The sequence below is a fragment of the Oncorhynchus mykiss genome, chromosome 16, assembly GCF_013265735.2.
Source record: "Oncorhynchus mykiss isolate Arlee chromosome 16, USDA_OmykA_1.1, whole genome shotgun sequence".
Lineage (NCBI taxonomy): Eukaryota > Metazoa > Chordata > Actinopteri > Salmoniformes > Salmonidae > Oncorhynchus > Oncorhynchus mykiss.
The window spans coordinates 5,389,271-5,417,244 of record NC_048580.1 but is presented as its reverse complement, the minus strand read 5'-3'; the positions used below and the strand labels follow the sequence as shown (position 1 = coordinate 5,417,244).

General features: G+C 44.5%; 3 protein-coding genes across 6 annotated transcripts in view; 1 reads left to right on the top strand and 2 right to left on the bottom strand.

Moving 5' to 3' along the window:
- Nucleotides 1–4,610: 4,610 nt before the first annotated feature.
- On the bottom strand, nucleotides 4,611–18,706 carry LOC110491251 (non-structural maintenance of chromosomes element 4 homolog A). 4 transcript variants are annotated; one of them, XM_036946011.1, is made up of 12 exons: nucleotides 18,183–18,706; nucleotides 17,917–18,009; nucleotides 17,269–17,611; nucleotides 16,587–16,667; nucleotides 14,708–14,838; nucleotides 14,347–14,495; nucleotides 13,805–13,904; nucleotides 13,353–13,443; nucleotides 11,839–11,933; nucleotides 9,041–9,089; nucleotides 8,826–8,911; nucleotides 4,611–4,817 (listed from the first exon to the last, which is right to left on the bottom strand). In XM_036946011.1, the coding sequence occupies exons 3-12, from the start codon at nucleotides 17,504–17,506 to the stop codon at nucleotides 4,749–4,751; spliced, it is 1,089 nt and encodes a 362-aa protein (XP_036801906.1). In that variant the 5' UTR covers nucleotides 17,507–17,611; nucleotides 17,917–18,009; nucleotides 18,183–18,706; the 3' UTR covers nucleotides 4,611–4,748. The 4 variants fall into 4 exon arrangements, with proteins under 4 accessions (XP_036801906.1, XP_036801908.1, XP_036801910.1 ...); XM_036946013.1 differs by having other exon boundaries at nucleotides 17,922–18,009; XM_036946015.1 differs by lacking the exon at nucleotides 17,917–18,009 and having other exon boundaries at nucleotides 18,179–18,706.
- A 1,765-nt stretch (nucleotides 18,707–20,471) lies between these two features.
- On the top strand, nucleotides 20,472–25,367 carry LOC110491250 (coiled-coil domain-containing protein 177). Its single transcript, XM_036946010.1, has 3 exons — nucleotides 20,472–22,344; nucleotides 24,068–24,259; nucleotides 24,886–25,367. Exons 1-3 carry the CDS (start codon nucleotides 20,941–20,943, stop codon nucleotides 25,066–25,068), a joined length of 1,779 nt encoding a protein of 592 aa, XP_036801905.1. The 5' UTR covers nucleotides 20,472–20,940; the 3' UTR covers nucleotides 25,069–25,367.
- A 1,853-nt stretch (nucleotides 25,368–27,220) lies between these two features.
- Nucleotides 27,221–27,974, bottom strand: part of LOC110492803 (zinc transporter ZIP9-like) — a 38,474-nt gene continuing 37,720 nt past the window's right edge. Inside the window, exon 7 of the mRNA XM_036946009.1 lies at nucleotides 27,221–27,974. This exon is cut by the window's right edge and continues 1,297 nt beyond it. The gene's annotated coding sequence lies outside the window, so the exon portion shown is untranslated.

Sequence of the window (27,974 nt, the reverse complement as noted above, 5' to 3'; positions counted from 1 at the left end):
CTGAAATTTGTCTCCCGCATTTTACCCGAACCCCCTCTGGATCAGAGAGGTGTGTGGGGGCCCGTGGAAAGGGGGATACCTAGAACATTGGGTCCGCTCGAGGATTCGATCCAGCAACCTTTCGGTTACTGGCCCAACGCGCTAACCACTAGGCTACCCGCAGCTACACATGCATGTGTGTATCTGTCTCTCTCTCTCTCTCTCTGTGAGTCCCGTTGTGTGTATCTGTCTCTCTCTCTGTGAGTCCCGTTGTGTGTATCTGTCTCTCTCTCTCTGTGTGTGAGTCCCGTTGTGTGTATCTGTCTCTCTCTCTCTGTGTGTGAGTCCCGTTGTGTGTATCTGTCTCTCTCTCTCTCTCTCTGTGTGTGAGTCCCGTTGTGTGTATCTGTCTCTCTCTCTCTCTGTGTGTGAGTCCCGTTGTGTGTATCTGTCTCTCTCTCTCTGTGTGTGAGTCCCGTTGTGTGTATCTGTCTCTCTCTCTCTCTCTCTGTGTGTGAGTCCCGTTGTGTGTATCTGTCTCTCTCTCTCTCTGTGTGTGAGTCCCGTTGTGTGTATCTGTCTCTCTCTCTCTGTGTGTGAGTCCCGTTGTGTGTATCTGTCTCTCTCTCTCTGTGTGTGAGTCCCGTTGTGTGTATCTGTCTCTCTCTCTCTGTGTGTGAGTCCCGTTGTGTGTATCTGTCTCTCTCTCTCTGTGTGAGTCCCGTTGTGTGTATGCACGTGAGTGAGAGTCCCGTTGTGTGTATGCACGTGAGAGTGTGTGACTCCCGTTGTGTGCATGCACGTGAGTGAGAGTCCCGTTGTGTGTATGTGAGCGAGAGTGTGTGAGTCAGGGACTAATACATGCTTTGCCTGCACCGCCCAGGGTTAACATTTGACCTACAGTATTGTAGAATAATAGTGAAGACATCGAAACGATGAAATAACACATATGGAATCATGTAGTAACCAAAAAAAAGGGTTAAACAGATTCTTAAATGTAGCCACCGTTTGCCTTGTTGACAGCTTTGCACACTCCTGGCATTCTTTCAACCAACTTTACCTGGAATGCTTTTCCAACAGTCTTGAAGGAGTTCCCACATATGCTGAGCACTTGTTGGCTGCTCTTCCTTCACTCCGTGGCCCAACTCTAGCTAGCTACGTTATATGCAAATTCAATTATAAGTGAAACGAGAGCGATTTATTTATGTATTCTGTCCCCGTATCAATAAGATCCCATCTCATGGTATAATATATACTAGGCAGAGGAACACAGCAACAGGAGGGAAAACTGGTCACATGGCAAAGGAGGAGAGGAGGCAGCTAGGAGCGTAAAAGGACCATGCCTCTCTAAAACACAGACCCAGAGGCAATGAGTCTTGGTTCATGACGCTTCTCTGTATTCATGCAACTACAAAAACAGCATTAGAAAGTAGAGTGCACTCATCTGAAATAGGGCAGAGGAAAACATGGCACTGTAGGAATGTGTGGGTTTTAAAATGAAAATGTTCTGATGCTGTGACAAAGTAGTAACACATTATAAAATATCCCCTTTATACCCATTATTTACATGAAACTGAAACGTCCCCTTTACACCCATTATTTACATGTTGAAACCGAAACGTCCCCTTTACACCCATTATTTACATGAAACTGAAACGTCCCCTTTACACCCATTATTTACATGTTGAAACTGAAACGTCCCCTATAAACCCATTATTTACATGTTGAAACTGAAACGTCCCCTATAAACCCATTATTTACATGTTGAAACTGAAACGTCCCCTATAAACCCATTATTTACATGTTGAAACTGAAACGTCCCCTATAAACCCATTATTTACATGTTGAAACTGAAACGTCCCCTATAAACCCATTATTTACATGTTGAAACTGAAACGTCCCCTATAAACCCATTATTTACATGTTGAAACTGAAACGTCCCCTTTACACCCATTATTTACATGAAACCGAAACGTCCCCTTTACACCCATTATTTACATGTTGAAACTGAAACGTCCCCTATAAACCCATTATTTACATGTTGAAACTGAAACGTCCCCTATAAACCCATTATTTACATGTTGAAACTGAAACGTCCCCTATAAACCCATTATTTACATGTTGAAACTGAAACGTCCCCTATAAACCCATTATTTACATGTTGAAACTGAAACGTCCCCTTTACACCCATTATTTACATGAAACCGAAACGTCCCCTTTACACCCATTATTTACATGTTGAAACTGAAACGTCCCCTATAAACCCATTATTTACATGAAACTGAAACGTCCCCTATACACCCATTATTTACATGATGAAACTGAAACATCCCCTATAAACCCATTATTTACATGAAACTGAAACGTCCCTATACACCCATTATTTACATCTTGAAACGTCCCCTTTAAACCCATTATTTACATGTTGAAACTGAAACGTCCCCTATTAACCCATTATTTACCTGCAGTTACATGAAACTGAAACTTCCCCTTTAAACCCATTATTTACATGTTGAAACTGAAACGTCCCCTATACACCCATTATTTACATGAAACTGAAACGTCCCCTTTAAACCAATTATTTACATCTTGAAATGTCGCCTTTAAACCCATTCTTTACATGATGAAACGTCCCCTATACACCCATTCTTTACATGAAACTGAAACGTCCCCTATACACCCATTATTTACATGATGAAACTGAAACATCCCCTATAAACCCATTATTTACATGAAACTGAAACGTCCCTAAACACCCATTATTTACATCTTGAAACGTCCCCTTTAAACCCATTATTTACATGTTGAAACTGAAACGTCCCCTATTAACCCATTATTTACCTGCAGTTACATGAAACTGAAACTTCCCCTTTAAACCCATTATTTACATGTTGAAACTGAAACGTCCCCTATACACACATTATTTACATGAAACTGAAACGTCCCCTTTAAACCAATTATTTACATCTTGAAATGTCGCCTTTAAACCCATTCTTTACATGATGAAACGTCCCTTATACACCCATTCTTTACATGAAACTGAAACGTCCCCATACACCCATTATTTACATCTTGAAACGTCCCCTTTAAACCCATTATTTACATGTTGAAACTGAAACGTCCCCTATACACCCATTATTTACATATTGAAACGTCCCCTTTAAACCCATTATTTACATGTTGAAACTGAAACGTCCCTTATAAACCCATTATTTACCTGCAGTTACATGAAACTGAAACTTCCCCTTTAAACCCATTATTTACATGTTGAAACTGAAACGTCCCCTATAAACCCATTATTTACATGAAACTGAAACGTCCCCTATACACCCATTATTTACATCTTGAAACGTCCCCTTTAAACCCATTATTTACATGTTGAAACTGAAACGTCCCCTATTAACCCATTATTTACCTGCAGTTACATGAAACTGAAACGTCCCCTATACACCCATTATTTACATCTTGAAACGTCCCCTTTAAACCCATTATTTACATGTTGAAACTGAAACGTCCCCTCCAAACCCATTATTTACATGTTGAAACTGAAACGTCCCCTTTAAACCCATTATTTACATGATGAAACTGAAACGTCCCCTTTAAACCCATTATTTACATGTTGAAACTGAAACGTCCCCTCCAAACCCATTATTTACATGTTGAAACTGAAACGTCCCCTCCAAACCCATTATTTACATGATGAAACTGAAACATCCCCTTTAAACCCATTATTTACATGATGAAACTGAAACGTCCCCTTTAAACCCATTATTTACATGTTGAAACTGAAACGTCCCCTCCAAACCCATTATTTACATGTTGAAACTGAAACGTCCCCTCCAAACCCATTATTTACATGTTGAAACTGAAACGTCCCCTCCAAACCCATTATTTACATGATGAAACTGAAACGTCCCCTATACACCCATTATTTACATGAAACTGAAACGTCCCCTTTAAACCCATTATTTACATGTTGAAACTGAAACGTCCCCTCCAAACCCATTATTTACATGTTGAAACTGAAACGTCCCCTCCAAACCCATTATTTACATGATGAAACTGAAACGTCCCCTCCAAACCCATTATTTACATGTTGAAACTGAAACGTCCCCCCCAAACCCATTATTTACATGTTGAAACTGAAACGTCCCCTCCAAACCCATTATTTACATGTTGAAACTGAAACGTCCCCCCCAAACCCATTATTTACATGTTGAAACTGAAACGTCCCCTCCAAACCCATTATTTACATCTTGAAACTGAAACATCCCCTTTAAACCCATTGTTTACCTGCAGTTACATGATGAATGATTTCCACCTAAACACACACACAACATAGGAATGCATTAAAACCACTATCAAACGCAGCCGGTAGCTGAAAAGCACAGCAGGCTAGCAGGAACATCTAAACCCTTTGGTCAAAAGGATTGTGGGGAAGTATAGGCTTGAAGACTTCTGCAAAGCAACATCTTTGTATATCTGGGCACCAGGAAAAGAAGCCCTGGGGAACAGCAATAATCTCTCATTCCTTGAATCTGATTGTGATGTGTTAGCTCAGCAAAAGATCTGTTTAGGATGTGTAGATCACCCTCATTTTCTTCCTTGAAGTCAAACACACGATCACTGTCTTGGGTTCACTCTCTTTAATCAAATAATACAAAAAACCGCGAACAAGACCTATGAATAGAAAACTAATATTTATAGCTAAAGTTAAAGTCGATAAAATTCTCTAATGTTTTAAAAAGGAAATAGCTGTTATATCAGCATCATTCTGTGTGCTGTGTGCTGGGAGCATGGATCAGTGGCTCGGTGATATCAAAGGCCTCAATTAACTCCTAGAGAGAGAGAGAGAGAGAAAGAGAGAGAACAGAAGAAAACAACATCATCCAACTCCTTCAGAAGAAAACAGTTGATCATCTTGTGATATAACATCATCATCAACTCCTTCAGAAGAAAACAGTTGATCATCTTGTGATATAACATAATCATCATCAACTCCTTCAGAAGAAAACAGTTGATCATCTTGTGATATAACATCATCATCATCATCATCAACTCCTTCAGAAGAAAACAGTTGATCATCTTGTGATATAACATCATCATCAACAACAACAACAAACAACTTTAGCTAATTTTCCCACCAACTTCAGACACCCTCTAGCGGTTGGAGGATTAAATGACCTCGAGCTCAACAGTTAAATAGGTTGGTAAATAAAGGTGCATTTTGCAACTCGAGATACCCTTCTAGCTAGCTGACCACCGATCATTGCAGTTTATGTCAGTTAAATTAGGTTTTCAGAGTTTCCAGAAAAGTAACATATATATTATATATTATAATGTGTGTATGTGTGTATTTTGTGGGACACAATGTATATTGTAAAATTCGACTACGCGACAGACCCCACATCATTTAATATCCAACTTTTAACCTAAATTATTCCTACTCAATTTATATGTTAGTATTAAATCTACTTTCTCAAAACATAAGATTAATCTGTCAAACAAAAATAATGAAACATTATTTGGTTACAACACTGAAGAATATTTCGGTGAAGAACCATTTTTTTAAGAGTCTACAGGATGGCGCATCGGGCATCGGGCATCGGGCAACAGGCATCGTGCATCGGGCATCGGAATGAAAAGTTGTCAGCCAAGCCCTTTTTCCTTTACCAGGAGGATCGTCAACTATCTAGTAAACACTTCAGATACGAGGTTGGTGTCTCTTTTTCTGAACAAAAAAAGTAAGGTGGCCAATAACTGGGGCCCGTATGCCAATAATAGGGGGCTAAACCGTTTATTCAAAAAGCTGATCGTTGTTAGAAAGTCCACTGAAATGTCAAACATGCTAATTGTTTTTAACGACACCAATAATCCCAAAACATTGACGTTGTTGATCACAAGATTACACTGTTGAAGGTAATATATTTATTCACCGCTGTTGAATACGCTGATAATGCGCTGATAATACGCTGATAATACGCTGATAATACGCTGATAATACGCTGATAATGCGCTGATAATACGCTGATAATACGCTGATAATACGCTGATAATACGCTGATAATGCGCTGATAATACGCTGATAATACGCTGATAATGCGCTGATAATACGCTGATAATGCGCTGATAATGCGCTGATAATACGCTGATAATACGCTGATAATGCGCTGATAATGCGCTGATAATACGCTGATAATACGCTGATAATGCGCTGATAATGCGCTGATAATACGCTGATAATACGCTGATAATACGCTGATAATACGCTGATAATGCGCTGATAATGCGCTGATAATACGCTGATAATGCGCTGATAATACGCTGATAATGCGCTGATAATGCGCTGATAATACGCTGATAATACGCTGATAATGCGCTGATAATGCGCTGATAATACGCTGATAATACGGGGTGCTACGCTACTGTTATAGACTCAATTATATACGGAGAAAGAATTACAAGAAACTATGCTAAAAATCAATGTGTGTGTGTCCCTGTCCCAGTGGGTGTGTGTGTGTGTGTCCCTGTCCCAGTGTGTGTGTGTGTGTGTGTCCCTGTCCCAGTGGGTGTGTGTGTGTGTGTCCCTGTCCCAGTGTGTGTGTGTGTGTGTCCCTGTCCCAGTTTGTGTGTGTGTGTGTGTCCCTGTCCCAGTTTGTGTGTGTGTGTGTGTCCCTGTCCCAGTGTGTGTGTGTGTGTGTGTCCCTGTCCCAGTGGGTGTGTGTGTGTGTTTCCCTGTCCCAGTGTGTGTGTGTCCCTGTCCCAGTGTGTGTGTGTGTGTGTCCCTGTCCCAGTGTGTGTGTGTGTGTGTCCCTGTCCCAGTGTGTGTGTGTGTGTGTCCCTGTCCCAGTGTGTGTGTGTGTGTGTGTGTGTGTGTGTGTCCCTGTCCCAGTGTGTGTGTCCCTGTCCCAGTGTGTGTGTGTGTGTCCCTGTCCCAGTGTGTGTGTGTGTGTGTGTGTGTCCCTGTCCCAGTGTGTGTGTGTGTGTGTCCCTGTCCCAGTGTGTGTGTGTGTGTGTCCCTGTCCCAGTGTGTGTGTGTGTCCCTGTCCCAGTGTGTGTGTGTGTGTGTCCCTGTCCCAGTGTGTGTGTGTGTGTCCCTGTCCCAGTGTGTGTGTGTGTGTCCCTGTCCCAGTTTGTGTGTGTGTCCCTGTCCCAGTGTGTGTGTGTCCCTGTCCCAGTGTGTGTGTGTGTCCCTGTCCCAGTGTGTGTGTGTGTCCCTGTCCCAGTGTGTGTGTGTGTGTGTCCCTGTCCCAGTGTGTGTGTGTGTGTGTGTGTGTGTGTCCCTGTCCCAGTGTGTGTGTCCCTGTCCCAGTGTGTGTGTGTGTGTGTGTCCCTGTCCCAGTGTGTGTGTGTGTGTGTGTCCCTGTCCCAGTGTGTGTGTGTGTGTCCCTGTCCCAGTGTGTGTGTGTGTGTCCCTGTCCCAGTGTGTGTGTGTGTGTGTGTCCCTGTCCCAGTGTGTGTGTGTGCGTCCCTGTCCCAGTGTGTGTGTGTGTGTCCCTGTCCCAGTGTGTGTGTGTGCGTCCCTGTCCCAGTGTGTGTGTGTGCTTCCCTGTCCCAGTGTGTGTGTGTGTGTCCCTGTCCCAGTGTGTGTGTGTGTGTCCCTGTCCCAGTTTGTGTGTGTGTCCCTGTCCCAGTGTGTGTGTGTGTGTGTGTGTCCCTGTCCCAGTGTGTGTGTGTGTGTGTCCCTGTCCCAGTGTGTGTGTGTGTGTGTGTCCCTGTCCCAGTGTGTGTGTGTGTGTGTCCCTGTCCCAGTGTGTGTGTGTGTGTCCCTGTCCCAGTGTGTGTGTGTGTGTGTCCCTGTCCCAGTGTGTGTGTGTGTGTGTCCCTGTCCCAGTGTGTGTGTGTGTGTGTGTGTGTGTGTCCCTGTCCCAGTGTGTGTGTCCCTGTCCCAGTGTGTGTGTGTGTGTCCCTGTCCCAGTGTGTGTGTGTGTGTGTGTGTGTGTCCCTGTCCCAGTGTGTGTGTGTGTGTGTCCCTGTCCCAGTGTGTGTGTGTGTGTGTCCCTGTCCCAGTGTGTGTGTGTGTCCCTGTCCCAGTGTGTGTGTGTGTGTGTCCCTGTCCCAGTGTGTGTGTGTGTGTCCCTGTCCCAGTGTGTGTGTGTGTGTCCCTGTCCCAGTTTGTGTGTGTGTCCCTGTCCCAGTGTGTGTGTGTCCCTGTCCCAGTGTGTGTGTGTGTCCCTGTCCCAGTGTGTGTGTGTGTCCCTGTCCCAGTGTGTGTGTGTGTGTGTCCCTGTCCCAGTGTGTGTGTGTGTGTGTGTGTGTGTGTCCCTGTCCCAGTGTGTGTGTCCCTGTCCCAGTGTGTGTGTGTGTGTGTGTCCCTGTCCCAGTGTGTGTGTGTGTGTGTGTCCCTGTCCCAGTGTGTGTGTGTGTGTCCCTGTCCCAGTGTGTGTGTGTGTGTCCCTGTCCCAGTGTGTGTGTGTGTGTGTGTCCCTGTCCCAGTGTGTGTGTGTGCGTCCCTGTCCCAGTGTGTGTGTGTGTGTCCCTGTCCCAGTGTGTGTGTGTGCGTCCCTGTCCCAGTGTGTGTGTGTGCTTCCCTGTCCCAGTGTGTGTGTGTGTGTCCCTGTCCCAGTGTGTGTGTGTGTCCCTGTCCCAGTTTGTGTGTGTGTCCCTGTCCCAGTGTGTGTGTGTCCCTGTCCCAGTGTGTGTGTGTGTCCCTGTCCCAGTGTGTGTGTGTGTGTCCCTGTCCCAGTGTGTGTCCCTGTCCCAGTGTGTGTCCCTGTCCCAGTGTGTGTCCCTGTCCCAGTGTGTGTGTGTGTGTCCCTGTCCCAGTGTGTGTGTGTGTGTCCCTGTCCCAGTGTGTGTGTCCCTGTCCCAGTGTGTGTGTCCCTGTCCCAGTGTGTGTGTGTTACCTTCCAGCTCTTGGGGCTGATAGAGATGACACACTGCTGCCTGTTCGACGCTCCTCCAGCCTCCACTTCCCCTTCCTCCACAGGGGCTGTCAGAGATAAAGACACGTTAATGATGGCTTACGAACAGTCAACACTATAGTGCAAAAAAAAACGATTACCCCCAAAACAGCTTAACAAGAAAAGTAATTTTGTCACAATGGGAGGTTCTCTCTTACCGATACAAGGAAGTTTGTGATTATCCAGGTACATTTTCGCCAAACCGTCCTGAGAAACACAAACAACGTCGTCACCAACCATCCACATGACATATCAATAGGAGAAGTGTTGGAGACAGCAGTGCCTTGAAGTGGCTTCCTGCTATCTAATAATAACAACATCTAGCTGACACTTCCTATCCAGGGACTAGTCCAAACACACTATCCAGGGACTAGTCCAAACACACTATCCAGGGACTAGTCCAAACACACTATCCAGGGACTAGTCCAAACACACTATCCAGGGACTAGTCCAAACACACTATCCAGGGACTAGCCCAAACACACTATCCAGGGACTAGCCCAAACACACTATCCAGGGACTAGCCCAAACACACTATCCAGGGACTAGCCCAAACACACTATCCAGGGACTAGCCCAAACACACTATCCAGGGACTAGCCCAAACACACTATCCAGGGACTAGCCCAAACACACTATCCAGGGACTAGCCCAAACACACTATCCAGAGACTAGCCCAAACACACTATCCAGGGACTAGCCCAAACACACTATCCAGGGACTAGCCCAAACACACTATCCAGGGACTAGCCCAAACACACTATCCAGGGACTAGCCCAAACACACTTCCTCCTATCCAGGGACTAGCCCAAACACACTTCCTCCTATCCAGGGACTAGCCCAAACACACTTCCTCCTATCCAGGGACTAGCCCAAACACACTTCCTCCTATCCAGGGACTAGCCCAAACACACTTCCTCCTATCCAGGGACTAGCCCAAACAAACTTCCTCCTATCCAGGGACTAGTCCAAACACACTTCCTCCTATCCAGGGACTAGTCCAAACACACTTCCTCCTATCCAGGGACAAGTCCAAACACACTTCCTATCCAGGGACAAGTCCAAACACACTTCCTCCTATCCAGGGACTAGTCCAAACACACTTCCTATCCAGGGACTAGCCCAAACACAGTGAGGATCTACATTTCAGTATGATAATGTGATCCCCCACCAGAATAACCCCCTCTTCACCCTGACCAGAATAACCCCCTCTTCACCCTGACCAGAATAACCCCCTCTTCACCCTGACCAGAATAACCCCCCTCTTCACCCTGACCAGAATAACCCCCCTCTTCACCCTGACCAGAATAACCCCCCTCTTCACCCTGACCAGAATAACCCCCCTCTTCACCCTGACCAGGATAACCCCCCTCTTCACCCTGACCAGGATAACCCCCCTCTTCACCCTGACCAGGATAACCCCCCTCTTCACCCTGACCAGGATAACCCCCCTCTTCACCCTGACCAGGATAACCCCCTCTTCACCCTGACCAGAATAAACCACTCCTTACCCTGACCTAAATGTAATGCCTCCAGGATAAACCACTCCTCACCCTGACCAGAATAAACCACTCCTCACCCTGACCAGAATAAACCACTCCTCACCCTTACCTGAATGTAATGCCTCCAGGATAAACCACTCCTCATCCTGACCAGAATAAACCACTCCTCACCCTGACCTGAATGTAATGCCTCCAGGATAAACCACTCCTCATCCTGACCAGAATAAACCACTCCTCACCCTGACCAGAATAAACCACTCCTCATCCTGACCAGAATAAACCACTCCTCACCCTTACCTGAATGTAATGCCTCCAGGATAAACCACTCCTCATCCTGACCAGAATAAACCACTCCTCACCCTGACCAGAATAAACCACTCCTCATCCTGACCAGAATAAACCACTCCTCATCCTTACCTGAATGTAATGCCTCCAGGATAAGCCACTCCTCATCCTTACCTGAATGTAATGCCTCCAGGATAAACCACTCATCCTGACCAGAATAAACCACTCCTCACCCTGACCTGAATAAACCACTCCTCACCCTGACCAGAATAAACCACTCCTCACCCTGACCAGAATAAACCACTCCTCACCCTTACCTGAATGTAATGCCTCCAGAATAAACCACTCCTCACCCTGACCTGAATAAACCACTCCTCACCCTGACCAGAATAAACCACTCCTCACCCTGACCAGAATAAACCCCTCCTCACCCTGACCTGAATGTAATGCCTCCAGGATAAACCACTCCTCACCCTGACCAGAATAAACCACTCCTCACCCTGACCAGAATAAACCACTCCTCACCCTGACCAGAATAAACCCCTCCTCACCCTGACCTGAATAAACCCCTCCTCATCCTGACCTGAAAGTAATGCCTCCAGGATAAACCACTCCTCATCCTGACCAGAATAAACCACTCCTCACCCTTACCTGAATGTAATGCCTCCAGAATAAACCACTCCTCACCCTGACCAGAATAACCCCCTCCTCACCCTGACCAGGATAAACCACTCCTCACCCTGACCAGAATAAACCACTCCTCACCCTGACCAGAATAAACCACTCCTCACCCTGACCAGAATAAACCACTCCTCACCCTTACCTGAATGTAATGCTTCCAGGATAAACCACTCCTCATCCTTACCTGAATGTAATGCCTCCAGGATAAACCACTCCTCATCCTTACCTGAATGTAATGCCTCCAGGATAAACCCCTCCTCACCCTGACCAGGATAAACCACTCCTCACCCTGACCAGAATAAACCACTCCTCACCCTGACCTGAATGTAATGCCTCCAGGATAAACCACTCCACATCCTGACCAGAATAAACCACTCCTCACCCTGACCTGAATGTAATGCCTCCAGGATAAACCACTCCTCATCCTGACCAGAATAAACCACTCCTCACCCTGACCTGAATGTAATGCCTCCAGGATAAACCACTCACCCTGACCAGGAAGGAGGTGTGGAAGATGTTCTCCACAGAGCGGGAGAAGGAGGTGGGGTCTATGACAAACTCATAGTAGGAGATGGGAGATGTGGCTGGAGATACACGGGGAGAAAGGTACATCACAAATAGCTCTTTACCCAACTAATATCAAATCATTTCTAGCCTAATTCTAAAAATGTCAACAACAGAGTTTTTATAAAACATTTTGTTACCCCTTATAGGACGTTAATTCACTACTCTAGAATGTAGTGAAATACGAGTCATTTTAAGAAGGTGCTAGTAAATTAATGCCTAAACCTTGTGTTCTTTAGCCTATGCCATTATGAATGACATACAATTAAATCATTAGATTGTTCTCGACAATAGTATACCCTTAACTTGCTTGTACTTTACAGTGCTGATGAAATAAGAACGTAGGGCTGATCCCATTTAGACCGGCTGATCGATTGTTCGGTCGGATAGGGCTGTTGGTCGACCGAGATTAATTTAGTCGGAGCAGTGGCAAATATATTTAAAAATGTATGGCACACGAGACGCCCATCTGATTCACGCCCGTCTCAGCGGACCGACCCAAGTTACTTCTACATAGTAAACAAATGGCAATAGAAGTTACTTTTTTTTTTTTTTAGGTCTGTATCATTTAGATAAGAGTTTTGATTAACCACATAAATACACATTTTGAGATACGAAGACTATTATAAATTAAATGAAACTGTTCCACGAAAATGTGCATGTAAAAAAATCCTAACTGGCGGGGTAGATCAGTCGAAAATGCTACGATAAACTTAGCACTCCAAGGTCGCCGACCTCTGACCTTCATGGCAGAATCTGGGTAAAAACCAGAACCAGCGGGAGGAGGGAACAGGTTCTCTTCTGGTTTCGGCTACAGTATAGGCTACATTTAGTTTCGCATTTCTTGGATTTAATTTAGAAACAGCTCATGTTACCACACACGAACCTGCAGCCACACTAGCTAGCTTGTTCGTTCCGCCCACGGAGCGGCGAGTCCTACCCGAGCGGCGAGTCCTACCCGAGCGGCGAGTCCTACCCGAGCGGCGAGTCCTACCCGAGCAGTGACAGAGACGAGGATCCGTTTTGGATGGAAGCGGTTGTCAATAAAGTTGTGAATTGGGAGCTTTAACAGTGGGCGGGGCCATCTTGTTCTATACCAGGGACCACTTTTGACCATGGCCATAATGAAATGATATTCCCTCTAATCATTCTAAATTCTCAGGGTAAATCGGCTGTAACTTTAAAACCATACATGCTAGAGACATACAGTTTGGACTTTTGTGTTTCTGATTGTAATTCTCTATTTAACGAACATATTTTCAGAAATGTTACCAGTCAACAAATCCTTGATTCCTCTCGAAGCCCATTGGAGCAGAGGATCTAAGGTCCCTCCCCCTAGTCGATCTTGTTTTTTTTTCTTCTTCAATTGTAAAGCGACTTTGGGTCCTTGAAAAGCGCTATATAAATATGTTATTAGAATAATAAGAGCCATGACTTACGGTCGTCAAAGAAGTAGCTCCGCAGGTATCCCAGAATCCTCTCTACCTCCTTCTCTGTAGCTTCCTGGTGAGACTCCTCCATCCTCTTCAACTGGAACAGACAATGACATAAAATATTGATTAATTTATTTAACATTTAATTAACCAGTTTAGTCTCCTTGACATAATTATTATTATTTTTTTTTTTCCAAAGCAGAAATATACAGTTAAAACCAGGGAAGATTCCCTCATCGTCAACAGATGGACAGACATACTAAACACATTCATCCTGGCTCATCAAACTGATCTCCTTTTTTTCAAAGCCCTATTATATAGTAACTATGTAAAACACCAAAAAAAAGGCCATATCACAATACTGGACCATACACAGCCACGCCAGACCAAACCAGGGTGTACTGAGATGGCCTGGTGACTCCTCCAGGAGTCAGCACAACAGTGTTAAAGCCGAAGACCTGAGTGGGCATGATCCTCTTGGCTTCCTTCCCGGGGACTTTCCTCTGTCTCTCTACCCTCTGGCGAGGCGGAGGTAGCTCAGCCAGGAACGATCCCATCCTGGCAGAGAGACAGCACAAGAGAGTTGGAAAGAGAGTTTTTAAACATTTTCTCGTGTATATTTAAGTGAGTGGTCACTTTTGGCCCAAAGAGGTGGAGGATGATGTTTGCGTTTGCAGAATCACTGATCGACAAATCAAACGACTTGTTATGTGATCAATAGTGGCACTTCTGGGCCTCGCCATGTGGAAACTGATGCCCTCAAACACACTGATTCACACATAGTGCAAAGAGGGGGCAGTCCTGGAGCAGCACTGAGCTCTGCTACCTTCTGCTCTCTAAACACACACACACACACACACACGAAAGAGGGGGCAGCACTGAGCTCTGCTACTTTCTGCTCTCTAAACACACACACACTTACATATAGTGGAAAGAGGGGGAAGTCCTGAGCAGCACTGAGCTCTGCTACCTTCTGCTCTCTAAACACACACACACTTACATATAGTGGAAAGAGGGGGCAGTCCTGAAGCAGCGCTGAGCTCTGTTGGCTACCCTCTGCCAGGCGTCCTGGGGGAGGTATCCGCCGCTCGCTCCACCCTCCACATCTTCATCTTCCTCCTCCAGGCGATTCAGACCCATGAATGACAGCTGGTGGACCAACAGACACACAAAGGATAAAGGGTTAGCAATCTGACAACCAGTAACCTCCCCCATCCTCTACCTCCCCCCCATCATCCACCTCCCTCCTCCTCTACCTCCCTCCTCTACCTCCCTCCTCCTCCTCCCTTCTCCACCTCCCTCATCCTCCTCCTCTACCTCCCCCATCCTCCTCCTCCACCATCCTCCCCTATCCTCATTACCAGGTGTTCAGCAAAGGCTGCGGGGTCGAAGGCTGATCCCTCTGCGTGTAGCTGGCTGGCCTTCTCCTTCCCCAGGTCTGTAGCCAGCACCAGGAGCTGGGCATCTAAAGCCGCTTCACGGGCCTGACGGACTGGGAGAGAGGAGACAAAACAGAACAGTGATGAAGAAGAAGACAGGGAGGAAGAAGAAGAAGTAGTAGACAGGGAGGAAGAAGAAGAAGTAGTAGACAGGGAGGAAGAAGAAGAAGTAGTAGACAGGGAGGAAGAAGAAGAAGAAGAAGACAGGGAGGAAGAAGAAGAAGACAGGGAGGAAGAAGAAGAAGAAGTAGAAGACAGGGAGGAAGAAGAAGAAGAAGACAGGGAGGAAGAAGAAGAAGAAGTAGACAGGGAGGAAGAAGAAGAAGAAGACAGGGAGGAAGAAGAATAAGAAGAAGAAGACAGGGAGGAAGAAGAAGAAGTAGACAGGGAGGAAGAAGTAGAAGAAGACAGGGAGGAAGAAGAAGAAGACAGGGAGGAAGAAGAAGAAGACAGGGAGGAAGAAGAAGTAGACAGGGAGGAAGAAGAAGAAGTAGACAGGGAGGAAGAAGAAGAAGTAGACAGGGAGGAAGAAGAAGAAGAAGACAGGGAGGAAGAAGAAGAAGAAGACAGGGAGGAAGAAGAAGTAGAAGACAGGGAGGAAGAAGAAGTAGACAGGGAGGAAGAAGAAAAAGTAGACAGAGAGGAAGAAGAAGAAGACAGGGAGGAAGAAGAAGAAGACAGGGAGGAAGAAGAAGAAGTAGACAGGGAGGAAGAAGAAGAAGAAGTAGAAAGGGAGGAAGAAGAAGAAGAAGTAGACAGGGAGGAAGAAGAAGAAGAAGTAGACAGGGAGGAAGAAGACAGGGAGGAAGAAGACAGGGAGGAAGAAGACAGGGAGGAAGAATAAGTAGACAGGGAGGAAGAAGAAGAAGACAGGGAGGAAGAAGAAGTAGACAGAGAGGAAGAAGAAGTAGACAGAGAGGAAGAAGTAGACAGGGAAGAAGAAGAAGTAGTAGACAGGGAGGAAGAAGAAGAAGAAGACAGGGAGGAAGAAGAAGTAGACAGGGAGGAAGAAGAAGAAGACAGGGAGGGAGGAAGAAGAAGAAGAAGACAGGGAGGAAGAAGAAGAAGAAGAAGACAGGGAGGAAGAAGAAGTAGAAGACAGGGAGGAAGAAGAAGTAGTAGACAGGGAGGAAGAAGAAGTAGTAGACAGGGAGGAAGAAGAAGAAGTAGACAGGGAGGAAGAAGAAGTAGACAGGGAGGAAGAAGAAGTAGACAGAGAGGAAGAAGAAGTAGACAGGGAGGAAGAAGAAGTAGACAGAGAGGAAGAAGAAGTAGACAGGGAGGAAGAAGAAGTAGACAGAGAGGAAGAAGAAGTAGACAGGGAGGAAGAAGAAGAAGAAGAAGTAGACAGGGAGGAAGAAGAAGAAGAAGTAGACAGGGAGGAAGAAGACAGGGAGGAAGAAGACAGGGAGGAAGAAGAAGAAGACAGGGAGGAAGAAGAAGTAGACAGGGAGGAAGAAGAAGTAGACAGGGAGGAAGAAGAAGTAGACAGGGAGGAAGAAGAAGTAGACAGGGAGGAAGAAGAAGTAGACAGGGAGGAAGAAGAAGTAGACAGGGAGGAAGAAGAAGTAGACAGGGAGGAAGAAGAAGTAGACAGGGAGGAAGAAGAAAAAGACAGGGAGGAAGAAAAAGACAGGGAGGCTATTCGATTAAGATAGTATAACATCCTTCCTCTGAATAACCACTGATTTAGACATTACTAGATAGGTTAAAGCAGGGGTTAGCTCTCACCAATCTGACTATGTTAGATCAGTGGTTACTTCGAGGAAGGAAGGAAGAATGATGACAGATCCTATCATACCTTCTGCAAACAGTTTGTTGGCCTCCTCCAACACATCTGTCAGTTTGTTGTTGGTGGGACTCAACATGTCCTCTCTGTTCTCTGGGAAGAAGAGAGAAGAAATAGATTGGATAAAAAGAAGGTACAACAGGTAGAAATTACTCCCCCATTTCCTGGTTGATAAAATTATATCACATTCGCCTAATAAAAATGATATAATATGGCAAAACAAGTCATCTAAACCGCGGTGAAATAGAACCAAAATACAGCTAGTGTGTTCAGCTGTTTGAAGATGCTGTATTAGACTTGCTTTCAATGAGAATAACAGATCTAGAAATCACATTTCTATGTGAATTCGGTCAGGTTGCCCACAAAATTACCTACTGGACCTTTTAATTTGCCAGGTGTCCAGGCACCTGGGAGTTTTAACACAAACCTGTCACAGGCCGGCATCTGCCTCCAGATTCTCCACACCTTCTGCCGAAGTGGACCCTTACACACGCCCCATCACGGATTTCAAAAATATATGGTAATTCCCTCCAGCCAATGATTATACCAATCCAATACTTTTAAATCAATGACAGGGAGAATACCGTTTTTGAAAAGTGAGGAGAATTGGGAACTAATGGCCAATGGATACCATTTCCAGACAGTCCCCACTACCTTTGTAGTCATTTAGCAGAGCCTCGTATCCACTACTCACGTTGAACAGAGTTGATGAGGTCCCTGTACTTGCTCCTGATCTCTCTCCTCCGCGCCGGATCATTGTCCTCATCCTGCATGTCTGCTGGGCTGCACCCGGCCTCATCATCATCACCGCCGGCTACCGTATCCCCCCGATCCGCAGCCGCTCCTCTGGCGCCGCCTCTCGCCCCAGACACACCGTTCTGACGGGGAGCACCGGTACCAGATTCATCCCCTCCTCGGCTGGCTCGCCTCATCTTGGATACGGGTGTTTTTGGTATGTTGTGCGGTCGGTTGATTGGTTGGTTGGTTGGTCGGTCGTCCGCCCTCCTCTCTCCTTTTGGGTTCGCCCCTCTTTCAAGCTAAGGTGAGGGGACAAAGTGTTGATGAGATGGTTGGTTTCAGTATTCGGCAAGGTTGAGGTCAATTTGAATTCAGGATGTAAACTGAGATTCTAAAATGGAATTAAATGTTTTCCTCAATGATTTTCAAAAAACGGACATTTGAAAGTGTTATTGGGAATTCAGTTAGCAAACTTGAATTGACTCAATTATAATATGATTGAGACCACCACGGTTATCCAGATGTTCCTGAAATAGCCAGTTAAACAACACTTAATAGCTTCAAATGTTTGCTATGCATGATTGTTTAAGTACAAAATACTGACCTTACATTTTTGCTGTTTTCCCGTTGTTGTTGTTGTTGTTGTTTTCTTTGCGTTTTGTTGCTACAAATTTGACCTAATTTGACTTTAACGTAGCTATCATCCGCAGTCAGATAAAAGAAGTTATGGCGATTTTAAATCACCCACTTGCTGGGAGGTTTTGACTAGATGGTATACAACTTGCTGGCTACATAATCATTTATATGTTCGATTTCCTAAAAATCAACTTTATACTATAACATATAATATATATATATATACATACTCACAGGAGAGGCTTTGTTGTGAGCCCTCAAGAGTCAATCAGTGTATTTTTGCAGGCATGTCTGTGTTTGGCACGAATCGACTGCTTGAAGGCGGAAGTTTTGGTCGGAGGACTTGCGGAGCCGCATTCAATATCGAAACGTTTCCTAAACGTTGGTGAACAGCGCGAATGGAAGTTATATCCTAACACATAATATTGGGCCATAAGGAATGTTAATTAACCAGTGCTTGATTTGGGATTCCTTTTTTATTTTTATAAAACTGCAATATTTTCTCTGGGCCGTCAATTGACCGCTTGGTTGAAGAGGGGGGGGACTCGCTTAGGTTCCCCAAAAGGGTAGAGCCGACCCTGATTTTCATGACTATAAAAGCCCTAATTTGACAATTTGGAAAAGCGTATTTAGGCGCATTCTCAAACTGGAACAGTCTAGTGGCACATATACATCGTAATTCACAGGCTACTGTCAAATAAAACGTGAACAACGCGGAATCGGGATATGAGTGCACCGCCTCCGTTTGTATTCAATGCCAGACCCCGCCTTAATTCCGCTTTATCACGTTTTTTTTTGGCGCCATGTGTGAATCCGGGTCGGTGATAGGCCACTTTGTTTTATAAAGGAGACTCAAAATTTGCAGATAAGGCGCACAGGACTGCTCTGGCCTAAATCAAGCACTGCTAAACCTGTGTAGGTTATCACTATACAAATATAAGGTAGTTCAGAACTGTAAATACTGATGTGAAATAGAACAGACCTCCCCATTAAAGTCAAATTATCCAAACGTCTCGGATATTTTGTAACCAAACACCTAAACGCCGTGTGCGTGAATGTACCTTTCCGTTTATGTCTATAAATGACCACCCGATGGCGACAAAAAAAATACCATTCATTTATTTTTTATTAAAAAAATATATAAAACCACAAATGTAAACCATTTTCTTGTCTGTCCACTGTGAAAACGTGTATTGTAGAAATAACAAATGCCCTTGATTTCCTAATAGAAATGGGAGATGTCAAGAGGATGAATTTTTCTATCTGAGAGGTCACCCCATCCAGGGAAGGTCAAGCGATAGAGGGTGATGGAATAATCTATTGGGTTGAAATAATCTAATGGGAACAAATAATCTATTGGGTTGAAATAATCTATTGGGAAGAAATAATCTATTGGGTTAAAATTATATAATGGGAAAAAATCATCTATTGGGTTAAAATTATATAATGGGAAAAAATAATCTATTAGGAAGAAATAATATTTTGGGAAGAAATAATCTATTTGGTTGAAATAATCTATTGGGAATAAATAATCTATTGGGAAGAAATAATATATTGGGTTGAAATAATCTATTGGGAAGAAATAATCCCTTTTTTCCAGAGAAATCTTTTGGGTTTTGCAGCCATGGTCACAACAAAATAGCGTCGCTGAGTTTCCACCGGTAGGCCATGTTTTGAAAGGTCTCGCTCTCCTTCTTCTTCGTATTTGACAGCTATCAAAATACTGAACGCATTTCATGAGAAATATCGACTTTTACTTGCTATTTTGTTGTTGTTGTTGTTGTGGTACCTGTTGGTTTGCCTGTCTGCGATGCGATGGTGTCCAGAGTAAAGGCTAATGCTAGTTAAGTAGCTATAAGCACGCTAGCTAGATAGCTAGTTAAGTAGCTATAAGCACACCAGTTAGCTAGTTAAGTAGCTATAAGCACTCTAGTTGGCTATTTAAGTAGCTATAAGCACGCCAGTTAGCTAGTTAAGTAGCTATAAGCACGTAGCTAGCTAGCTAGTTAAGTAGCTATAAGCACTCTAGCTAGCTAGCTAGTTAAGTAGCTATAAGCACGCTAGCTAGCTAGTTAAGTAGCTATAAGCACTCTAGCTAGCTAGTTAGTTAGCTAGCTAAGTAGCTATAAGCACTCTAGCTAGGTAGCTAGTTAAGTAGCTATAAGCACTCTAGTTAGTTACTTAGTTAAGTACCCATAAGCACTCTAGCTAGCTAGTTAGTTAAGTAGTTACAAGCAATCTAGCTAGCTAGCTAGTTAAGTAGCTATAAGCACTCTAGCTAGCTAGTTAGTTAGCTAGTTAAGTAGCTATAAGCACTCTAGCTAGCTAGATAGTTAAGTAGCTATAAGCACGCTAGCTAGTTAGTTAGCTAGTTAAGTAGCTATAAGCACTCTAGCTAGCTAGATAGTTAAGTAGCTATAAGCACTCTAGCTAGCTAGTTAGTTAAGTAGCTATAAGCACTCTAACTAGCTAGTTAGTTAGCTAGTTAAGTAGCTATAAGCACTCTAGCTAGCTAGTTAAGTAGCTATAAGCACTCTAACTAGCTAGTTAGTTAGCTAGTTAAGTAGCTATAAGCACTCTAGCTAGCTAGTTAAGTAGCTATAAGCACTCTAGCTAGCTAGTTAAGTAGCTATAAGCACTCTAGCTAACTAGTTAAGTAGCTATAAGCACTCTAGTTGGCTATTTAAGTAGCTATAAGCACTCTAGCTAGCTAGTTAAGTAGCTATAAGCACTCTAGTTGGCTATTTAAGTAGCTATAAGCACTCTAGTTGGCTATTTAAGTAGCTATAAGCACTCTAGCTAGCTAGTATAGTAGCTATAAGCACTCTAGTTGGCTATTTAAGTAGCTATAAGCACTAGTTAGCTATTTAAGTAGCTATAAGCACTCTAGCTAGCTATTTAAGTAGCTATAAGCACTCTAGTTAGCTATTTAAGTAGCTATAAGCATGCTAGCTAGTTAGATAAGTAGCTATGAGCACGCTAGCTAGCTGCCATGGGAGAAAGCAGTCCGCCGTCTCCGACGCTGCACTTGGATCTCGACAACTTTGATACGACGGATGCCGAGGACAGCACGTATGTTTTAACCAGTCCGCGGTCGTTGGAATCATGTGCAAGACTCGGCGTCAAACCAGTTCAACTTTTAATAAAATCTCTAAGCGATTTCGTTGATGACAACGTAAACCCAGATATCCCGTTTAAGGCACTGACAGTTCTGTACGAGGCGTACGAAAGGGAAGGCAGGGGGATTTTGCAGCTGTGTCGTGAAGAGAGAGAGAAGATTGTTTTAGAAACGAAAGAAAGACGACCGTCTCTTAAACTGTCTGCCCTCGAAACTGTCGTCGAGGTAGAAAGTCGGAACTCTCTCGAAGATCCCAAATCAAGAGAGGACTCCTGTGATGGTTTGAGAACGCGAACTAATCAATCTGTGGACCACAGCCCCAGAAGGAAATCTGTGAGCAATGGCAGGTCCTCTTATTCTGCTGCGATCACCAGAAAACAAAACAGAAACAGCTTGAGACCAACTGACAAGAACATGATGGTGTCCAGCCTAAGTCTTGGTGACCTCCGACACTCCCCAGCCACAGAAAGACAGTTGGAGAGGCTCACTCGAGATGTCAGGAAGAAGATGAATGTCACAGTCCCAGAGAAAGACCGTAAGATAGCAGCTCTGATGTTGGTGAAGCACCAAGAGAAGCAGACCAGGCTGATGCTGAGCCAGCAGGAGGAGCAGGAGAGAGAGGAGGCCCGGAGGCAGGAGGAAGTGCGACGGGTCCAGGCGGAGCGCAGGAGGAAGAAGGAGCTGGAGAAGAGCATACAGCGGTGGCAGGATGGGCTGGAGGCGCGGAGGAGGCAGAAGGAGCGCCAGGAGAAGGAGTTGGCCGGTCAGCGCGAGCAGGAGGTGCTACTGCAGGAGGATCGCTGGAGGAGGCTCACAGAGGAGCAGGAGGTGCGGAAAAGAGACAAGAAAGAGATGGCGAGGAGAGAAGCGGAGGAGCGCAAATGCCTCCAGGAGCAGCTGCTCAAAGACATGGAGCGTCTGGAGCAGGCAGGGAGAGAGAAGGAGGTGCAGCTGTCGCAGGAGAAGGAGCAAAGGGCCAGGAGGAGCAGGGTGATCCGAGAGAGGAGGGAGAGGAAGAGGCTCCAACAAGAGAACCAGAGGGAACATCTCAGATGCCTCCTCCTGAAGAGGGAGGTGCAGCAGCAGATGGAGGAGGAGGAGGCGCTGATGAGGAGTGCCGTGGAGGAGAAACTGCAGCGCTCCTGGGAGAAGAGGGCCCAGGCAGTGGCGTTGCGGCTCAGGGAGCTGCAGGAGAGATCGGCCAGGGAGGAGGAGCAGATCCAGAGGGCCCAGCTCCGAGCCTCCTGGCACAGCCAACAGCAGCTCAGAGAGAAAGAGGCAAGGACATCACACAGATATACGTAAACCCTACACACAACTGTACACTGTAATACATGCCATAAACAATACTGGAAAGTGAGCACACACATTTCCACAGTCCCTGGCATACTATAATAGCCAGAGTACTGTTCTCTTCAGCTAACATTCCACTCCTTGTCATTGACAAAAAGACTGGCCTTTCAGCAGTCTTCAATTATGAACATTGTATCATTAATGAGCTCAAGGTGCTTCTACACCTGCATTTCTTGCTGTTTGGCGTTTTAGGCTGGGTTTCTGTACAGCACTTTGTGACATCAGCTGATGTACGAAGGGCTATATAAATTGATTTGATTTACTAGCCTGTCCAGCATCTGACCTTTACTAGCCTGTCCAGCATCTCACCTTTACTAGCCTGTCCAGCACCTCACCTTTACTAGCCTGTCCAGCATCTCACCTTTACTAGCCTGTCCAGCATCTCACCTTTACTAGCCTGTCCAGCACCTCACCTTTACTAGCCTGTCCAGCATCTCACCTTTATTAGCCTGTCCAGCATCTCACCTTTACTAGCTGTCCATCATCTCACCTTTACTAGCTGTCCAGCATCTCACCTTTACTAGCCTGTCCAGCAGCTCACCTTTACTAGCCTGTCCAGCATCTCACCTTTACTAGCCTGTCCAGCATATCACCTTTACTAGCCTGTCCAGCATCTCACCTTTACTAGCCTGTCCAGCATCTCACCTTTACTAGCCTGTCCAGCATCTCACCTTTACTAGCCTGTCCAGCATCTCACCTTTACTAGCCTGTCCAGCATCTCACCTTTACTAGCCTGTCCAGCATCTCACCTTTACTAGCCTGTCCAGCATCTCACCTTTACTAGCCTGTCCAACATCTCACCTTTACTAGCCTGTCCAGCATCTCACCTTTACTAGCCTGTCCAGCACCTCACCTTTACTAGCCTGTCCAGCATCTGACCTTTACTAGCCTGTCCAGCATCTCACCTTTACTAGCCTGTCCAGCATATCACCTTTACTAGCCTGTCCAGCATCTCACCTTTATTAGCCTGCCCAGCACCTCACCTTTACTAGCCTGTCCAGCATCTCACCTTTACTAGCCTGTCCAGCATCTGACCTTTACTAGCCTGTCCAGCATCTGACCTTTACTAGCCTGTCCAGCATCTGACCTTTACTAGCCTGTCCAGCATCTGACCTTTACTAGCCTGTCCAGCATCTCACCTTTACTAGCCTGTCCAGCATCTCACCTTTACTAGCCTGTCCAGCACCTCACCTTTATTAGCCTGTCCAGCACCTCACCTTTACTAGCCTGTCCAGCATCTCACCTTTACTAGCCTGTCCAGCATCTCACCTTAACTAGCCTGTCCAGCATCTCACCTTTACTAGCCTGTCCAGCATCTCACCTCAGCAGGATGGGGCCTTTTTATTAGGACCTTTACTAGCTTGTCCAGGGTGGATTGCTAAAATAATAATTATGATCACATTTCCTCAGTTTAAATATTAGGCCTGGGAACCCCTTTACATTTTGCAGAGAGATGGGGAGGGGAGGGGGGATATATAGGGTCAGAATCCCAGTGATGCCGAGAAAATCTGACAGGAATGAGCCTGCAACTGGAGGGTTACTGGCATTAGAATCTCAGATTGCCACTTGATGCCGTTGTGCTCGAGCAAGACACTTTAAACCCTAACCAACTCACATCGGACAATAACGTTCTATTGTATTCGTCCAGGTACTGGCCCAGCTGAGTCAGCGCCGTATGGAGCAGGCAAGCCAGAACGCTCACACCCAGAGGAGGAGCAGGGCACAGCGGGCACAGCAGGAAAACATGGAGAGACTCCTCTGCCACCAGCGCCACCTAGACAGTGTACAGAGAGAGGAGGAGACTGAGAGGCAGCTGAGAGAATGCTGCCTCTCCCTGAAGGTGTGGTGTTAGGTGGGGGGGGGGGGGGGGGGGGGGGGTATTGGAGAAGGTGTGTGTGGTGTTGGAGAAGGTGTGTGTGGTGTTGGAGAAGGAGTGTTTGGTGTTGGAGAAGGTGTGTGTGGTGTTGGGGAAGGAGTGTTTGGTGTTGGAGAAGGTGTGTGTGGTGTTGGAGAAGGAGTGTTTGGTGTTGGAGAAGGTGTGTGTGGTGTTGGGGAAGGAGTGTTTGGTGTTGGAGAAGGTGTGTGTGTGTGTGTGTGGTGTTGGGGGAAAAGTGTGTGTGGTGTTGGGGGAGGTGTGTGTGGTGTTGGAGAAGGTGTGTGTGTGTGTGTGTGTGGTGTTGGGGGAAAAGTGTGTGTGGTGTTGGGGGAAAAGTGTGTGTGGTGTTGGGGAAGGTGTGTGTGGTACGGTGTCTGGTGTTGGGAAAAGTGTGTGTGGTAGGGTGTGTGGTGTTGGGGAGGGGGTACTTTTATTTAATTTGGAGGGAACCGGGTTCCATTTGGAGGGAACCGGGTTCCATTTGGAGGGAACCGGGTTCCATTTGGGACAGACGTTAAATTATTTTTACTGTAAAGTGTCTCGGCGATTTTTAAATGTGCATTAAATAAAAGTTTGATTTTGATTTGAAGGAGCGTCGGAGGGAGCGTCTGCAGAGGCAGAGAGAGGAGGTGCAGGAGGAGGCTCGTAGAGTGGCTCGCGCCTCCTTCCACATGAGGGAGAAGGTGAGGGAGGCGACGGACGGCAGGACTTTCCACCAGATGGCTCTGCAGGCTCAGCTAGCTGCCTCCCTGCTGGACCGTGGAAAAATATGAACATTCAGCACGACACACAAATACTAAAAGAGACGTATTACAAACCACTACACACAAATACTAAGAGTAGTATTACAAACCACTACACACAAATACTAAGAGTAGTATTACAAACCACTACACACAAATACTAAGAGTAGTTTTACAAACCACTACACACAAATACTAAAAGAGTAGTATTACAAACCACTACACACAAATACTAAGAGTAGTATTACAAACCACTACACACAAATACTAAGAGACGTATTACAAACCACTACACACAAATACTAAGAGTAGTATTACAAACCACTACACACAAATACTAAGAGTAGTATTACAAACCACTACACACAAATACTAAGAGACGTATTACAAACCACTACACACAAATACTAAGAGTAGTATTACAAACCACTACACACAAATACTAAGAGACGTATTACAAACCACTACACACAAATACTAAAAGTAGTATTACAAACCACTACACACAAATACTAAAAGAGACGTATTACAAACCACTACACACAAATACTAAAAGAGACGTATTACAAACCACTACACACAAATACTAAGAGTAGTATTACAAACCACTACACACAAATACTAAGAGTAGTTTTACAAACCACTACACACAAATACTATGAGTAGTATTACAAACCACTACACACAAATACTAAAAGAGACGTATTACAAACCACTACACACAAATACTAAGAGTAGTATTACAAACCACTACACACAAATACTAAGAGTAGTATTACAAACCACTACACACAAATACTAAGAGTAGTATTACAAACCACTACACACAAATACTAAGTCGTATTACAAACCACTACACACAAATACTAAGAATCGTACAGTATTACAAACCACTACACACAAATACTAATAGTAGTATTACAAACCACTACACACAAATACTAATAGTAGTATTACAAACCACTACACACAAATACTAAGAGTAGTATTACAAACCACTACACACAAATACTAAGAGACGAGTACAAATTGATAGGGCCCGGTCCAGATATGAGCTACAACAAAGCTTGTAAATGGCCTGGGCTGCTTTGCTACATTCATGTTTGTTATGTTAATACCTGGGATTCTTGTCATTCTTCCATTGGCAAGTAAATATGAGGTGCTACTCCTGAAACAACAGATCTATTGAGGTATTCTTCAACGTGTTTGGATTGCTGTGTAAGGGAATGATTGGCTTAGACTAGTTTAGGTAACTTGCTGATATCAATTTGACTTGCAGACAATCCTGGTCTTGAATGTAGGCCGGAACTAGATTTAACTACACACATAAAATATACTGTCTCTGGGAATAGTTATGGTATAGTAAATATGTACTGTAGTTCTACTGTAGTTGTACTGTATTTCTGTAGTTATACTGTATTTCTACTGTAGTTATACTGTATTTCTACTGTAGTTCTACTGTATTTCTACTGTAGTTCTACTGTATTTCTGTATTTATACTGTACTACTGTAGTTATACTGTATTTATACTGTAGTTCTACTGTAGTTCTACTGTATTTCTACTGTAGTTCTACTGTATTTCTGTATTTATACTGTACTACTGTAGTTATACTGTATTTATACTGTAGTTCTACTGTAGTTCTACTGTATTTCTACTGTAGTTCTACTGTATTTCTGTATTTATACTGTAGTTCTACTGTAGTTCTACTGTAGTTCTGTAGTTATACTGTATTTATACTGTAGTTATACTGTATTTCTACTGTAGTTATACTGTATTTCTGTATTTATACTGTAGTTCTACTGTAGTTCTACTGTACATTTTTACTGTAGTTTAAATGGGATCTTTTTTTTCAAGATCATTTTTCAGATATAGAGTTTGTATTTATTATTAAAGTGTCAAAACAGACATTATTTTGCTATTGTATAGTTGCTCAGGAAATGTTTATACACTTTATTCTAGTATTTCTCTAGTGATTTATTTGTTGTAACATCTAGATTCCTGAAAATGTATTTTTTTGTTACATCTTTAATAAAGATTTTCTCGTGTAAATGTGATCTCTGCTGTGCCCGTTACAGAACAGCTCTTAATGCTGTGTCGTTCGACTAGTGCAGAACCTCTTGGTGACAGTACCGTGACGCGGTATTGTCCCCGACCGGTGACAGTACAAGCTGTCGGTGACAGCTAGTGACAGCAACATCTGACATCGGAATAGAACAGACATATTCAAAAACAATCTAGCTTTATTATCAACAATTTACATGTCATGCTATTTTATATATTATTTTCAGGGATAGTTATGATAAAGTATTGATAAAAAGTTGTTTTCCTCTAGCCTGGGTACCAGTCTGTTTAGATAACATTCCTCTAGCCTGGGCACCAGTCTGTTTAGATAACATTCCTCTAGCCTGGGTACCAGTCTGTTTAGATAACATTCCTCTAGCCTGGGTACCAGTCTGTTTAGATAACATTCCTCTAGCCTGGGTACCAGTCTGTTTAGATAACATTCCTCTAGCCTGGGTACCAGTCTGTTTAGGTAACATACCTCCAGTCTGTTTGGATAACATTTCACTCATGATACTCTGTATCATATGCCAAAAAATGTTTAGCATGTGACAGATTGGCAAGGAGTGGAATGCTATCTAAACAGACTGGTAGCCAGACAACATTGTACTGGCTATCGTAAACAATGTGGAAATGTGTTAGTCTCTTCTTGATATGGTCACTGGTCCGTTTGGAAGGTCCACTGAGCTGTGGTTTGTCAGCGGGGTGTTTTACTGAATATTTCATGTAAACCCATTATTATCAAATCTAAAAAAAAGATCATCACATCCAATACAACATTTTAAAAATCAATAATCATCACTGTGGTTCAGTTAGTGTTATGGCAACCATCCAATGTTTATGAAGATGGCTTTTCACAACCTGGCCTGAATAT